The 16,174-nt window shown below is 39.4% G+C and overlaps 1 protein-coding gene across 1 annotated transcript in view; it reads right to left on the bottom strand.

The window, feature by feature from the left end:
- Positions 1-16,174, bottom strand: part of USH2A (usherin) — a 928,983-nt gene that overhangs the window by 321,307 nt on the left and 591,502 nt on the right. Inside the window, exons 38-39 of the mRNA XM_014481290.2 lie at positions 3,566-3,716; positions 2,819-2,961 (exon numbers count right to left, since the gene is read on the bottom strand). Coding sequence (XP_014336776.2) covers positions 2,819-2,961; positions 3,566-3,716 — 294 coding nt within the window. The remainder of the gene's footprint in view (positions 1-2,818; positions 2,962-3,565; positions 3,717-16,174) is intronic.

Here is a 16,174-nt window from a genome sequence, read left to right as displayed (position 1 = left end):
TGTTATTAATCCCATGCTTCTAAATCTATCACAATCTTAATGCATTTTTGTAGACTGCAGGCATGTTGGGTACTTAGATTGCCAGCAGCATGTTAAAAAAAAAAATCATGCGTTGTTTGTATTTATCTGGTTACAAATAGTCGAACACTGTACTGACCAAGTTGGCTGGAACAAACATCTTTTATTAACACAAGTTTAACTGGATTTAAAATATTCATAGGAAATGTGCATTATTATTATTTGGCATAAGCACACTAGATTTTTAAAAATGCATGGAACTGGATATTGGTGGCCCACTGATGTAAATGACAAATTATTTGAAAAAAAAATCTATTAAAATTCTTCACACCTCTTTCTCCATCTCTGAGAACCTGTTTTAGCATGCAAGCATTTGTTTCTCTAGCTCTAGGTCATTTTCTGCTTAGGTTTCTCTTTCTGCTTTCAGCTGTATCACAGACTTGATGAAATCACACTATCACAGTATCATATGAAAAATATTGCTACTGGTGACCTTTCTTTGGCGCTGGAAAGTTTGGGGGCTTTGGCTGATGTGGAAAGGTGCCTACTGATAGTATGAAATTTAAATGTGGGTATGAGAGGACTTCTGTGTTTCATTCTGTAAGCTGATATGCAGAATTTCTACATTGGAAATTGCACTTTGCTGAATGGGAGTTGCTGGTTAGAACCAAGTACGAAGTATGATCCTGGCATGGGGCTGTCAGCATGGGTAGTTTTATAATCAAGGCTTTGAAGCCTTGACAGAAAAACTGCCTGTGCCAAGTGCCAATCCCTCAGTCTTTGTCAACTCAATTGCACTTCCTTTCAGAGATGGTATCCATCTCCACTGACACCCAAAATATATAGGACACTGTCATTATGTCTCAGGGGTGAGCATGCCTGGTAAGTTAACCTGGAGGGGCAAACGGGCCGACCTTTAGTCCTTTGCTGGTGTATGTGACATCACAGGTGAAGCAGAAGAAGGAAGAGGTCATTGTTTCAGAGAAAGGATTTCAATGAAAATCATGACTGGGTTTCATTAGTTAGGACCTGCTATACAATCAATTGCTACTAATTCTTAATGAAGGAAGATGAAGGGTAACACTATTCACTTTGATCTCAGGCCCTAAAAGCCACAGAGATGGCCCAAGTCTCCGTGCATGAAAATTCTAAACACTGTCAAACCTGTCTGTAAAACCTGTTTCATGATAAGATGAGGCAGGAGAGAAGTTTGCTCAACAGAGGGCGCTGTGCTAACTAGGTCTTTACAATGTCTGGGACTTTATGCGCTAACTTCCTGCCTGTAGGTAGGAGAATCTGGTGCCTATTCAATAACGATCACCACGGAGGAAATAAAAGTGCTGTCCCCTCTCTATCGGAACAGAATTTATCGAAACAGAAATGGTGGGTGCCAAAAAGGAGTCATTTCTCTCCTCTTCTAGTGTGGAGTTCTTTGATGTCATCACCTCTGCGGTGGGCAAATTATTTTTAGTTAACCTCCATCACATGCCATCAAGAATGCGCTAAGGATAGTAAAAATATTTTTTTCAGCTGATTTAAAAAAGAAATGTTTCTTCAGAAATCTGGTTTGGTTGTGAGCTCTCTGGTTCAGACATCTGTATACAGTTGGTGTTCATATTGTCAGATTTGCCAGAGTGCATGTAATGTTCTCACTAAAAGAGGTGTAGGTACCTTGAGTGGTGCACTGATGCTTTTTGGACCGTGGGTGTCGTTTACTGCACTGTGCTGATAATTTACTAAATGGTACCCTTGATGTGTCCTTGTGAAGTACCCAGCCTGGATGTGTCCTTGTGAAGTACCCAGCCTGTTTCCTGGGAGTAATTACAATTTGGGAGAAATGAAGGAAGTATTATATATTATTGCTCATGTGTGTGTGTGTGTTTTTTTTAAGTAAGCATTAAGGAAGGCAGATAGTTCTGATTCTATCTCATTTAAGGTCTTATTCTCACTAAAATAATATAATTAAGGATATTGTAGACATAAAAGAATCTATCTCATATACAATTGATATTGTTTCATATACTGTGCCTTTTGAGATTAATATCCAGCCTTTTGAAAGTCACTTGGGTCCTGATTGAATATAGAGCTAGAATGGCAATTGGCCAACAGAGCAACATCTTTGAAGAAGCTTCTGATTAAAAGACTTGACAAGATTAACCCTAAAAACCTCATTGTTCAAAGATACAGTGTCCTCCTTCACTCTGTATAGCTTGATTTAATTTCTAACTTTTCTAAAAAGTTATACTTCCATATATATGCTTTTTCAAGAGGCAATTTGTATAAAACTCAATATGATAACCATGTATTTCTTTTCTCTATATAACCTAGTTAAAAAAATATATATATATGCAAATGTAAATCTTCCATAAAAATCTAGAAAATTCCCTGTATTGGTTGAATAAGACAATCCCAATCTATAATGACCTCTAAGCATCCTTATGAAGTAGGGTCCATATTTCATGTTCTTCTGCAGAGAACACTTGCAATACTTGGCCATAGAATAGACAAGGATAACATTTTCCTTTCAGGACACCTAGATTTACCCTGAAGGACTGCATGGGGCCATATCATAATTTACTGTGAATTATGTCTTCCTGTCAGTAGGCCTAACTCTCCAACCCTCCAAACTCACATTTTTCTTCTTTCTGGAGACTCTGACCACCCTGGTCCTGGAAAAGATTACTGTCACTCAATATCAAGAGAATACAGGAGGCTTATTTCTTTGTTTTGGAAAAAATTAAAGACTTTAAGATGTGCTAAGGCAGAAGATATTCAGCTGTGTGTTTTTCAGACCACTTACTGTCCTCTGCGGTGATGAACGGAATCCAAGAGCTATGGGCACTGCCAAATCCATTGGAGGCAACCAACCGAAATTCATACTCTGTGTATGGTTGGAGATCTCTCACTTCGTAGTTTAACGATGCAGAAGGATTGGAAAATAGCCTATATGAAGAATGAAATCCTAAAATTAGGAAGGCTGAGACATTCAAAGGAATTTTAACAAAAGTAAATTCTTATTGTAAAGAATTTTCAGGGGATGTCAATGTACCTCTCAGTTCTGCAATTTTCTGTCTTCACGTGATATCTCTTTTAAAATAAGTAGCTATTTGGCTAAGGGTTTGTATAATTCCATTTATATGAAATGGAAATTTTATTAATATGGAGTAAATTCTAGTCCTGAGACTGATGCCACATGGAACTTGTGGAATAAGTATTATAATTTTATAGCCATAATTAGGCAGCAGTTTTTGTGGGGTTCTGGTATACACTTGCTTTTGGCATATACATGTGTTCATGAAAAGGCTAAAGTAATCTTATTTTAAGCAAATAAGATAATTATTTGGCAAAGCAAATAATTATCTCCTAGGGTACTGTTTGGGTGTTTGTGTGTGTGTGTGTGTGTGTTTTATTGGATCTTTTAAAAGGGGGACTTTATTTGTTGCAAATGAGAACTGACCTACCTATTGTTACAAAGTTAAGGTAAAGTGAATGAATGGCAAAACTGTATAACCCAGATGACACAAGGATGGACAAGTAGAATGCTCACTCTAGAAACCCATGGGTGGAGTGGCCAGGCCTCATCTGGAGTTGGTATCTGGGAGAGCCGGGGGCGTTGTTCCGAGCTGGTGTAGACCAGACAACCTGAAGACTGGTTGGAGTGGCAGATGAAAGCCTCGGAGGCAGCACGCCATCTGGAGCTGTCGAAAAACACAGATGAATTAGAGCAGAGAAAACTGTGGAGAACATATGCTGGATGGAATCGAAATGCTCCATATACTGGAAAAACTGTTCCTCAGGATCAACAACAATGTTAAACATGGTCCATTTAATTTAACATTTTCATTCCTGAACTACTGTACTTCCTCATTGTTCATTTCAACACAATTACATGAATATTTCCATCTTAAAAGCCAGCCCCCAAAGAGCAAGACAAATGAACACACAGCACATCCGCACCTGTACTTCTGTTTCTTTAATTGAAAACATGGAGGGGATTTAGTGAAGCAAATATTAAAATACCTTTTTAAATTTAACTCTGCTCAACGATCAAGCAGTTGAACAGTGAAGGAGTCCAGATCTTTTATTTCTCCCACTGATGTCACCACTGTCTCTTTAATCATACCATGATCACAAAGACAATCAATTTTTTTTTTTCCTGAGGAAGGTTTATTAAAAATTTTATTTTTCTACAATGAAAGCACATTTCAGTCTTTTTTTTTTAAATTTTATTTTATTTTTAAACTTTACATAATTGTATTAGTTTTGCCAAATATCAAAATGAATCCGTGCCACAGGCATACATTTCAGTCTTAATTGTTATTTATGAAATGTAAAAACTAACCTTCTTTCTCCATGTGTTGCATACAGTCAATTGCCCCTTCTCACAGCGATGCTGCCTTTATTTAAATACGTTACAAGTTGGGACACAGACGTTTTCTAGTCTAGTTGAACCTGGCAAATTATTCCTGAATTCAGGATACCAGCTTGATAAAACCTATCAGGGAAATCCATCTGGATAGTCCTAGAAGGCCTAACAGAAATAAGTGAAGCCTATTCTATTAAAAATTAAATTAAAAAACAAACAAGACTCTGGTTGTTAATTTTTCCAATAGGTGTAATTTGAATGAACCTATCATATCAGAGTGTGTTCCAAAGCTTGTCAGAAACTCTAAAGCAAATCAAGCACAGCTCAATGCCTTTAGGAAAATCACCAGACAACTCTGAGCTTATGTTTCTTGTCTTTAAAATGGGGGTAACACTTTGCCTTTTCAGGATGGTTGTGAAGATCAAAGAAATGCAAATAAATCACCTTTTTTGAGGTCCTGGTAATTATTAATTGTTAGCTATTGTTATTATTATATTGGACTAGTCTGAACTTCCCTTAGCATAATTTAAGTACCACTACAATGCAATTTTGGGGGACATTCTGATTACTGTACTATAAATTCTTAATAACCAAGGATTACTCAAAGCCATTGCTGAAGGAGGATAAGGAATCAAAATGATGAAAACAACTATCAGGGTTCATTTTTAGCTTCCATTTATACATAATCTGATATGGTGTCTGACTTTTATATACTCTCCAATGTGGGAGAGCTGGCTTATGAACTATGAAGCTAATGAATGACAGTGATGAGAATGGAAGAAGTAGAATCCATGTTTCATCAGTCTGTTGGAAGAGTTCTGAGTTCATCAATAATTCACTAATTTATTCAGTAAACACTTATTGAGCCTCTATTCTGAGCAAAGTAGTGTTCTCTGTATGGAGGGTTAACAACACTGAGTCCAACAGACATGGCCCCTGACCCTATGGAACTTACGTAAACAGAGGGACCCAGTGATGAACAAACAGAAGCCACAGATCCTACCAGGTGGCACTCAGTGCTCAGGTGAAGAGTGAAAAAAGGGTACGTGATGAGAAAGTCAAAAGGAGTGTGGGTTTTAGTTGGCACACAGTAATTCAGATTAGACAGGAGAGCCATAGGAAGAAAATGTCATTAGGTGACATTAGAGCAAAGACCTGAGTGATATAAGTCATGAGAATGTCTGGGGGCATAGCAATCCAGGCAGACAGCAGTCATGGCAAAGGCAGCGAGGAAGGGAAAGCACAGACGGTGTGTAAGGAATAGTCAGAAAGGCCAGTGTTGCTGAATCACACTAAGGAAAAGGAGAGGAAGGGAAGCTGGAGAGAGAGGCAGCATCTAGAGCCCTTAGACCTTCCTAGGGCAAAGGAGAAAAGGAAAGATATAAGCATCTGAATGCAGAGTTCCAAAGAATAGCAAGGAGAGATAAGAAAGCCTTCCTCAGCAATCAATGCAAAGAAATAGAGGAAAACAACAGAATGGGAAAAACTAGGGATCTCTTCAAGAAAATTAGAGATACCAAGGGAACATTTCATGCAAAGATGGGCTCAATAAAAGACAGAAATGGTATGGACCTAACAGAAGCAGAAGATATTAAGCAGAGGTGGCAAGAATACACAGAAGAACTGTACAAAAAAGAGCTTCACGACCCAGATAATCATGATGGTGTGATCGCTCACCTAGAGCCAGACATCCTGGAATGTGAAGTCAAGTGGGCCTTAGAAAGCATCACTATGAACAAAGCTAGTGGAAGTGATGGAATTCCAGTTGAGCTATTTCAAATCCTAAAAGATGATGCTGTGAAAGTGCTGCACTCAATGTGCCAGCAAATTTGGAAAACTCAGCAGTGGCCACAGGACTGGAAAAGGTCCGTTTTCATTCCAATCCCAAAGAAAGGCAATGCCAAAGAATGCTCAAACTACCGCACAATTGCACTCATCTCACATGCTAGTAAAGTAATGCTCAAAATTCTCCAAGCCAGGCTTCAGCAATACGTGAACCGTGAACTTTCAGCTGTTCAAGCTGGTTTTAGAAAAGGCAGAGGAACCAGAGATCAAATTGCCAACATCCGCTTGATCGTTGAAAAAGCAAGAGAGGTCCAAAAAAAAAAAAATCTATTTCTGCTTTATTGACTATGCCAAAGCCTTTGTCTGTGTGGATCACAATAAACTGTGGAAAATTCTGAAAGAGATGGGAATACCAGACCACCTGACCTGCCTCTTGAGAAACCTATAGGCAGGTCAGGAAGCAACAGTTAGAACTGGACATGGAACAACAGACTGGTTCCAAATAGGAAAAGGAGTACATCAAGGCTGTATATTGTCACCCTGCTTATTTAACTTATATGCAAAGTACGTCATGAGAAACGCTGGGCTGGAAGAAGCACAAGCTGGAATCAAGATTGCCAGGAGAAATATCAATAACCTCAGATATGCAGATGACACCACCCTTATGGCAGAAAGTGAAGAGGAACTAAAAAGCCTGTTGATGAAAGTGAAAGAAGATAGTGAAAAAGTTGGCTTAAAGCTCAACATTCAGAAAACTAAGATCATGGCATCTGGTCCCATCACTTCATGGGAAATAGATGGGGAAACAGTGCCAGGCTTTATTTTTTGAGCTCCAAAATCACTGCAGATGGTGACTGCAGCCATGAAATTAAAAGACGCTTACTCCTTGGAAGGAAAGTTATGACCAACCTAGATAGCATATTGAAAAGCAGAGACATTACTTTGCCAACAAAGGTCCATCTAGTCAAGGCTATGGTTTTCCTGTGGTCATGTATGGCTGTGAGAGTTGGACTGTGAAGAAAGCTGAGGGCCAAAGAATCGATGCTTTTGAACTGCGGTATTGGAGAAGACTCTTGAGAGTCCCTTGGACTGCAAAGAGATCCAACCAGTCCATCCTAAAGGAGATCAGTCCTGGGTGTTCACTGGAAGGACTGATGTTGATGCTGAAACTCCAATACTTTGGCCACCTCATGTGGAGAGTTGACTCACTGGAAAAGACCCTGATGTTGGGAGGGATTGGGGGCAGGAGGAAAAGGAGACGACAGAGGATGAGATGGCTGGATGGCATCACCAACTCTAGGGACATGAGTTTGAGCAAACTCCGGGAGTTGGTGATGGACAGGGAGGCCTGGCGTGCTGTGATTCATGGGGTCGCAAAGAGTCAGACACGACTGAGCGATTGAACTGAACTAAACTGACCTGAGGGCCAAACCTTAGAAGCCACAATAAGGACTTTGGATTCCATTGTAAATAGGGTTGGGAGCTATGACAGGGTTTTTCATCAAGGAAACATCCTGATTCTAAACAAATAAAGGCCATTCTGTGCTAAGCGAGGGAGGCATGGGGGCAAGGCTGGAAGCAGGGAGGTTACCCACTGCAGTCATCCAGGGCTAGCAGATGACAGCAGATTAGGTTCAAATGCCAGCAGTCGAGGTGGCGGCATATTTTACGGATCAGTTGAGTGTGGCATGTGTTGCTGGTAGACAATAAAGGAGTGAAAGATGATGCCACATGTTTGGCCCAAGCATCCAGGTGAGTGGCACCTGAGAGGAGAAATGGGATGTGGAGGAGATTCAAGAGTTCTTTTGTCTATGCTACATTTAAGAAGTTTACTACATGACTTCAGCGCTATACCAAGAATGAATTCACAGACAGGAGTCTAGATAGGAATTGTGGATCAATGTCTATGTGGTATTTCATGGCTGAGACTTGAAATGAACAAGGGGATGAGTGCAGATAGAGCGAGTGGAGAAGAGATCTGAGCACTGAGGCTTGGGATGCACCAAAATTTTGAGAGGGGTAGGTGAACCTCTTCAATAAAGGAGATTTACTTACAGGAGGGATCAGTATGATAAGGGAGAAGTTAAGAGAAAGTGCACCCTGGGAGCCAAGTAAAGACAGCGTCTCTGAAAGGAAGGATGGATCGACTCTGTCAAATGCACTGAGTTTAAGAAAGGAAGAGACTAAGAATTAAGCTTTGCATTTGGCCAATTGCACATGACCTTGCTAAGAACATACACAGTGCAGTGGTGGGTGTGGGAGTCTGACTGGGGAAAAGCGAGACGAGAGTGAGCTGATACAATGAGCCTAGAAGACTTCTGCGGGATTGTGTTCTAAAGGGAGAAGAAAATGGGGCATCACTTAGAGAAGCTTCTGGTATCAGGGGAAGGTTTTCTAAATACTGGAAGAAGTTGCAGCATTTACGTGCTTCGTGGGATGATCCAGAAGAGACTGAGGGAGATGATAATGTAGGTGAAAGAAGAATAATCACAGAGCCAGGTCCTTATGTGTGCGTCAGAGAAAGGTGAAACAGGGTATATGCCAAGTGAGTTGAGAGCCAGTGGACATGGGCTGTGGAATAGAGCAGGGACGGCCCACCACTGTGCAGAAGTGAAGAAAGCCCCGGGCTGCAGATACAGAGATCGGTACATCTGGTGATGGGAACACAGCAGAGATCTCTTCTGATGGTGTCCATTTTCCAGTGAGCAAAATAAAAGCAAATGCATCCACCGGTGCCAAAGTATGAAGATGAACTGGGTGCTGAACAGAGGAGAAAAAATGGTACGAAGTAGTTTTTTCAGGTGTGGAAAGGGGACATACCTAGGAAATGCAATAAGATGGCTGGCTGTCCATGGCCAGATACTCAGTAACTTAACTACAAATCTTTGGCTTGAGGGACATTTGTCGCTAAAGACTTTTAAAGTGATATTTTATCTTTGAACACAGTTATAATAATGATGATTTCTTATTTGATATATATTCTTTCATTGATGTATAAAAATTCACACATATCAAAAGAGCTTGGGCATAAAATATTGTGCAGATTTCATATCATGTATAACATAAAACCACACCCTTCGTTTGGTTGTTTTTTTGTCTAATTTTTCTGTCAAGGAGTATAATATCACTGATGATCCAAATTCTGAAGAAGACAGCTCTGATAAGTCATCAGCATGAAAAAATATTAGAGTTTTAAATATTGACACCAAAACATCCTTCAAGTGTTAGGAACTGCTTCACAGTGCTGTCAAGGAATTAAAAATGCCCAGAAGATGCTCCATAATAATAATAATAATAATGTATCATGGATTCTATTTTGAGTGATAACAAGAAAATGTGCTCCATTTAATTGGTCACACTCTGATTATATAGAATCCCCAAATATTTCCTAACAAAGTGATCATCTTGAATTATTGACATAGAACTATTCATTCTACCTGCTTTCAGTAACACTGAGTGCTGGAAACCTTTTTTCTCCTCTGGTTAACCCCTTTTATCCTAGGCCTATTCCTCTGAGGGTCCTTAGCATCAAAGCAATAACTGGGAACCAGCCATAATTCCATTCCTGGTTTCTTAACACAAGAGCCATGTATCTATCAGCTTGATATATTGTCTCCAAGATGCTATGTTGCTCAAAAAGCTTCTCTCAAGTTTAATATGACCCTCACGAGGCAAGCACTCCACAGACAACCTCCTGAATCAACACATCTTGTCCAGTAAATACTAATTCTGCACGGCAACTGGATAAAAGAGAGCTAGCCCAATCTATAAATTCAAGCAAGAGCGTTCTTAGTAAAATTTCAAATTCAACCTCTTTTGGAAGGCAAAATGTATACAGAACATGAAGCAATAAATTAAATCCCAGACTGGACTAGCCTAGTTGGTATAATCTTTTGAATGTCTGATTTTTTTAAACTTTTAAATGACGTACATGTGTAAACGCCCCCTTAAACAAACAAAATGGCCCCAAACATTTGCTCCATACAGATTTATAGAACTCTTGAGGGGGAGCTCTGAAAAGCAGAACCAGAAGCTTTATTTTCACGTGGCCAGTGACTGCCAAAGCTATAGTGACCCACCCAAAGAGGAAACCTGTGGGGAGAAAACAAATTCAATGGGCTTGCAGGTGCACCAGTGTCTCAGGAGAGTCCACCGACTTGTTACCACTACAGTGTGACTTTGGGGTGTATGTGTATACATTTCAAAATGCTGGAAATACAAATTCTACATTAAGATATCAAAGAAGTCTACAGTATTTGGTATTAAATTCAAACCTGTAATAAAAGATACTGAATGCCACTCTGCACAAGGTTCTCTACTGAGAGCAGGGAAAGGCAGAATAAATAGAAAGGGAGTTTAGAGCACCAAATACTTACACAAAAGAAAGCCATAACTCAAACAGCACAGAATGTGTATAGAGCGCAAAAGAGGTGTAAGTGCTTTAGGAGCTTTAGAAGTTAGAAGTTCACAATCAAATATGCACTGGACCTTGGGTTTCAGAGGAATAGACACGGTCACGGGGCTTTGTTAGGCAGTCACGTGGACTCATTTTGTCCTCAGGCTAATCCAGGGCCCAAGACTTGCACCATCTCTGCCCACGCTCACTCCAAGCAGATGTCCTGCTTCCTAGTGGTTTCACTTGAAATCTGACTTCATCCCAGCCCAAACTACTTTCTGATTTCAAAGACTTGATTGTTGGCAGCCTCATTTAGGTCTCCCTGTTAGCATGAGGGAAACCATGGCCTTTCATCTCTATGCATCCTGGCTGCATTGCTGAATAGCCTGGCACATAGTCAAAATCCTTGGAGTACACATTTTCCTCTCATTTTCTGAAATAGCTACATATGAGCAAGGATTTTAAATTCTAGTTTCCAGAATGGAAAATTGAAGTTCAGACACATCTATTGAGTCGTTGAGTCATAAACAAATTGAAAACAGAAGGCAAGACTCCATTTCCAGTCACTAAACCATATGTCATTAAAAAAGATATTAATTATGAGGAATATGCAGATGTGCTAACAAATGGACAGTCAACCTTGAGCACAAGGATGTACAAATAGAGCAGCATTAAACAGTGACAAGTAGGTTAAAACAGATTTAATGTTCGCCAAAGAGTCTCTCATAAGAGCTAACTTTTGGAACACATACTGTGTGCCAGGCTCTTTAACACAATTATTTCTAATCCTTGGAATTACACGATGAAATTGTAGCATTATCTCTCTAAAGTATAGATAAAGCATCTGAGGCTCACAGGTTTCATATTTTATCTCAAATCACGAAACTGGTTGCTGGCAGTGTGAGGATTTAAACAGGGACTGGTTAAGTTCAAGGACAGTGCTCTTAATTTTACACCACAAAACAGCCTGTTCTCGTAGGTGATTTATAATAGAGAATAAATATTAAACACATTAAGTAAACATGAAAGAAAACCATTTACAATATTAAATAGATTAGTTTTTGTAAAGATCGGATTTACTTTCTGTCCAAGTCATATTCTTAAACAGTACTTTTCTGGTCTTCTTTATCACAGCATCTCCTTATTATCTACAAGGAACCTCATATAGAACTACTAGTATGAATCTGCTAGTTCTCAAGAATGAGTTAAAGCCAGAAATTCAGTAAAATGCAACACAGAGAGGTCTTTACATTAGTACAAGAAATAAATTTTTAAATATTATGTGTTATCTACAGGTATGCCATGGAAGTGACCACAGAATGGTCAATGCATTTTAAATTTGGAGGACAGCTAACTATCAAGTCTCACTTTCTATCAAATAAAGGATTCTTGCCTAAGACATCCCAGAAAAGTGGTATTCGGGTGTCTGTTTATTCATTACCAGTGATAGGAAAATAGTTGCCTCCTAAGTTTCCCCATTACATTATTAATCTTGTTGGTTAGCTGTTCCTGAGATAGGGAGCCTGGGTGCTCAGTCACGTCAAACTCTCTCGTGGACAGTAGCCCGCCAGTAATCCTCTATCCATGGGATTCTCCAGGCAAGAATGCTGGAGTGGGTTGCCATTTCCTCTTCTAGGGGAACTTCCTGACCCAGGGATTGAACCCACGTCTTTTGAGTGCCCTGCATTGGTAGGTGGGTGTTTTTTATTACTAGTGCCACCTGGGAAGACCCTGAGGTAGAGCTAAAAATATGTTATTTCTACAAAACTTATGGTGAATACACTCTTTTGTCTAAATCAGGACCTTCTGAGAATAAAACAGGGTACTATAAATAACCAACATGGATGCACTGAGCTGGAGCAGGCTTGAAACAGGGACAACCCTGAGCAATGGGTACACGTGGTTATTCCTGCTAATGACACTGAACTCTTTGGGACCTTGTCTGTGAGTCCCTGAGAAAAAGCTGGTATTACCATTAGGGACAGAACTTCAGGCATTTTTAACCAGTAGTCCTCTTTTCCCCATAGTACACCAAAGTAATGGTAATATAAACTATTTGAGAACAGAGATCTGTTTTTCGTTTTTGTTGGTAAACTTTAGAGCGCTTAACAAATTTTGAGAACTCAGTCTGTCTGCCCATCTGTGTGTGCTCAGTCGCGTCTGACTCTTTCAACCCCATGGACTGCAGCTCTCGGGGCTCCTTCATCCATGGAATTTTCCAGAAGGAATACTGGAGCGGGTTGCCCTTTATTGCTCACCAAAAATGATTAAAGAAAATGATTAGTTCTTGCGGAACTAAACAGTGACCCCTTTTAAAAGCATGTATTTTTCTAACTACAAAATATGTTCATGATAGAAAATTTGAAAATTACCAAACAAAAAAATGACACTATCCATACTGATACTACCCAGAAATGACCATTTTTATACTATTGAAGATTCCTGTCTTTCTTCTTATTCCACATATAATTAAAAAGCATTATGCTCATTGTTTCTAACATGTTATTTTGTAAACTGTGCTTTATAATATATAGTGAAAATTTCCATGCCATTAAATAGTTTTAGTAACATAATGTTTCAAAATAATTGCATGTAATATTTCTACAAATGTAGAACACTCACTTAAAGCTGGTATTGATGGAGAACAACATTATTTTTGATATTATAAATAATATTCCAAGTATCCTAATAAATGCACCTTTTGTTTTGCTTTTCAGAATTATTGTGTCCATAGGGACGAATGGTACTACCATTTCAGATATAAGCTGACAAACTGCTTTTCAGAAACTTGTATTTATTTACCCCTATAGTAATGGACTGTGAAGAATGCTGAGTGCCGAAGAATTGATGCTTTTTGAACTGTGGTGTTGGAGAAGACTCTTGAGAGTCCCTTGGACTGCAAGGAGGTCCAACCAGTCCATTCTTAAGGAGATCAGCCCTGGGATTTCTTTGGAAGGACTGATGCTAAAGCTGAAACTCCAATACTTTGGCCACCTCATGCTAAGAGTTGACTCATTGGAAAAGACTCTGATGCTGGGAGGGATTGGGGGCAGGAGGAGAAGGGGACGACAGAAGATGAGATGGCTGGATGGCATCACCAACTCGAAGGACATGAGTTTGAGTGAACTCCGGGAGTTGGTGATGGACAGGGAGGCCTGGCGTGCTGCAATTCATGGGGCTGCAAAGAATGGGACATGACTGAGCGACTGAGCTGAGCTCTACTGATAGTAAGGTATGAATGATTCATTTCCCAGTATCTCCAACTGAGTGAATATTTCATATATGTGTATATTTAAGTATGACTGTATATACAATACATAATAATGCAAGTATGTAGCATTAGAATGATTAGTATGCAATTAAATATATGCAAGTGTATATTAAAAATAGACATTTAATATTGTTATACAATATACTGTATAAGTATACAAAATATATAAATATAACATTATTTTATATAGTTATTATGTAAGATAGAACATGAAAAAAAGTGATCGTTGCTCAGTCATGTCCAACTCTTTGTGACCCCATGGGCTATAACCTGCCAGGCTCCTCTGTCTATGAGATTTCCTAGGCAAGAATATTGGGGTGGGTTGCCATTTCCTTCTCCAGGGAATCTTCCTGACCCAGGAATCAAACCTGGGTCTCCTGCATTGCAGGTGGATTCTTTACCATCTGAGATACCAGGGAAGCAGTTATATATAATTTATATAAAGAAATAAAAATTGACAAGTGTCTACTTACAAGCCAGGCAGTATCCTATGCTCTGGAAATACACTAAGTTAAATAAGTTAAAACAGTTTTTTTTTAAGGAGAGAGAGAGACAAAAGACACAGAAAAGAAATGATTCTATTTTCCCCCCACTTTTTATGAGTAGTTCTTTTCCCTCCCCCAGCTTCATCGAGGTATAATTGACAAGTAAAACTGTGTATATTTAAAGTGTAATGATGTGATGATTTCATAGATGTATACATTGTGAGCATTCTTTGGCATTGCCTTTCTTTGGAATTGGAATGAAAACTGACATTTTCCAGTCCTGTGGCCACTGCTGAGTTTTCCAAATTTGCTGGAATATTGAGTGCAGCACTTTCACAGCATCATCTTTCAGGATTTGGAATAGCTCAACTGGAATTCCATCACCTCCACTAGCTTTGTTCATAGTGATGCTTTCTAAGGCCCACTTGACTTCACATTCCAGGATGTCTGGCTCTAGGTCAGTGATCACACCATCGTGATTATCTGGGTTGTGAAGATCTTTTTTGTACAGTTCTTCTGTGTATTCTTGCCATCTCTTCTTAATATCTTCTGCTTCTGTTAGGTCCATACCATTTCTGTCCTTTATCGAGCTCATCTTTACATGAAATGTTCCTTTGGTATCTCTGATTTTCTTGAAGAGATCCCTAGTCTTTCCCATTCTGTTGTTTTCCTCTATTTCTTCGCATTGATTGCTGAAGAAGACTTTTTTATCTCTTCTTGCTATTCTTCGGAACCCTGCATTCAGATGTTTACATCTTTCCTTTTCTCCTTTGCTTTTCACTTCTTTTCTTTTCACAGCTATTTGTAAGGCCTCCCCAGACAGCCATTTTGTTTTTTTGCATTTCTTTTCTATGGGAATGGTCTTGATCCCTGTCTCCTGTACAATGTCACAAACCTCATTCCATAGTTCATCAGGCACTCTATCTATCAGATCTAGGCCCTTAAATCTATTTCTCACTTCCACTGTATAATCATAAGGGATTTGATTTAGGTCATACCTGAATGGTGTAGTAGTTTTCCCTACTTTCTTCAATTTCAGTCTGAATTTGGCAATAAGGAGTTCATGGTCTGAGCCACAGTCAGCTCCTGGTCTTGTTTTTGCTGACTGTATAGAGCTTCTCCATCTTTGGCTGCAAATAATAAAATCAATCTGATTTCGGTATTGACCATCTGGTGATGTCCATGTGTAGAGTCTTCTCTTGTGTTGTTGGAAGAGGGTGTTTGTTATGACCAGTGCATTTTCTTGGCAAAACTGTATCAGTCTTTGCCCTGCTTCATTCCGTATTCCAAGGCCAAATTTGCCTGTTACTCCAGGTGTTTCTTGACTTCCTACTTTTGCATTCCAGTCCCCTATAATGAAAAGGACATCTTTTTTGGGTGTTAGTTCTAAAATGTCTTGTAGGTCTTCATAGAACTGTTCAACTTCAGCTTCTTCAGCATTACTGGTTGGGGCATAGACTTGGATTACTGTGATATTGAATGGTTTGCCTTGGAAACAAACAGAGATCATTCTGTCATTTTTGATACTGCATCCAAGTACTGCATTTTGGACTCTTTTGTTCACCATGATGGCCACTCCATTTCTTCTGAGGGATTCCTGCCCGCAGTAGTAGATATAATGGTCATCTGAGTTAAATTCACCCATTCCAGTCCATTTCAGCTCGCTGATTCCTAGAATGTTGACATTCACTCTTGCCATCTCTTGTTTGACCACTTCCAATTTGCCTTGATTCATGGACCTGACATTCCAGGTTCCTATGCAATATTGCTCTTTACAGCATCGGACCTTGCTTCTATCACCAGTCACATCCACAGCTGGGTATTCTTTTTGCTTTGGCTCCATCCCTTCATTC

This window comes from Bos mutus, chromosome 16 (assembly GCF_027580195.1).
Source record: "Bos mutus isolate GX-2022 chromosome 16, NWIPB_WYAK_1.1, whole genome shotgun sequence".
Taxonomy (NCBI): domain Eukaryota; kingdom Metazoa; phylum Chordata; class Mammalia; order Artiodactyla; family Bovidae; genus Bos; species Bos mutus.
Note: the sequence above shows the minus strand (reverse complement) of the source record. Positions and strands in the feature narration are given on the sequence as shown.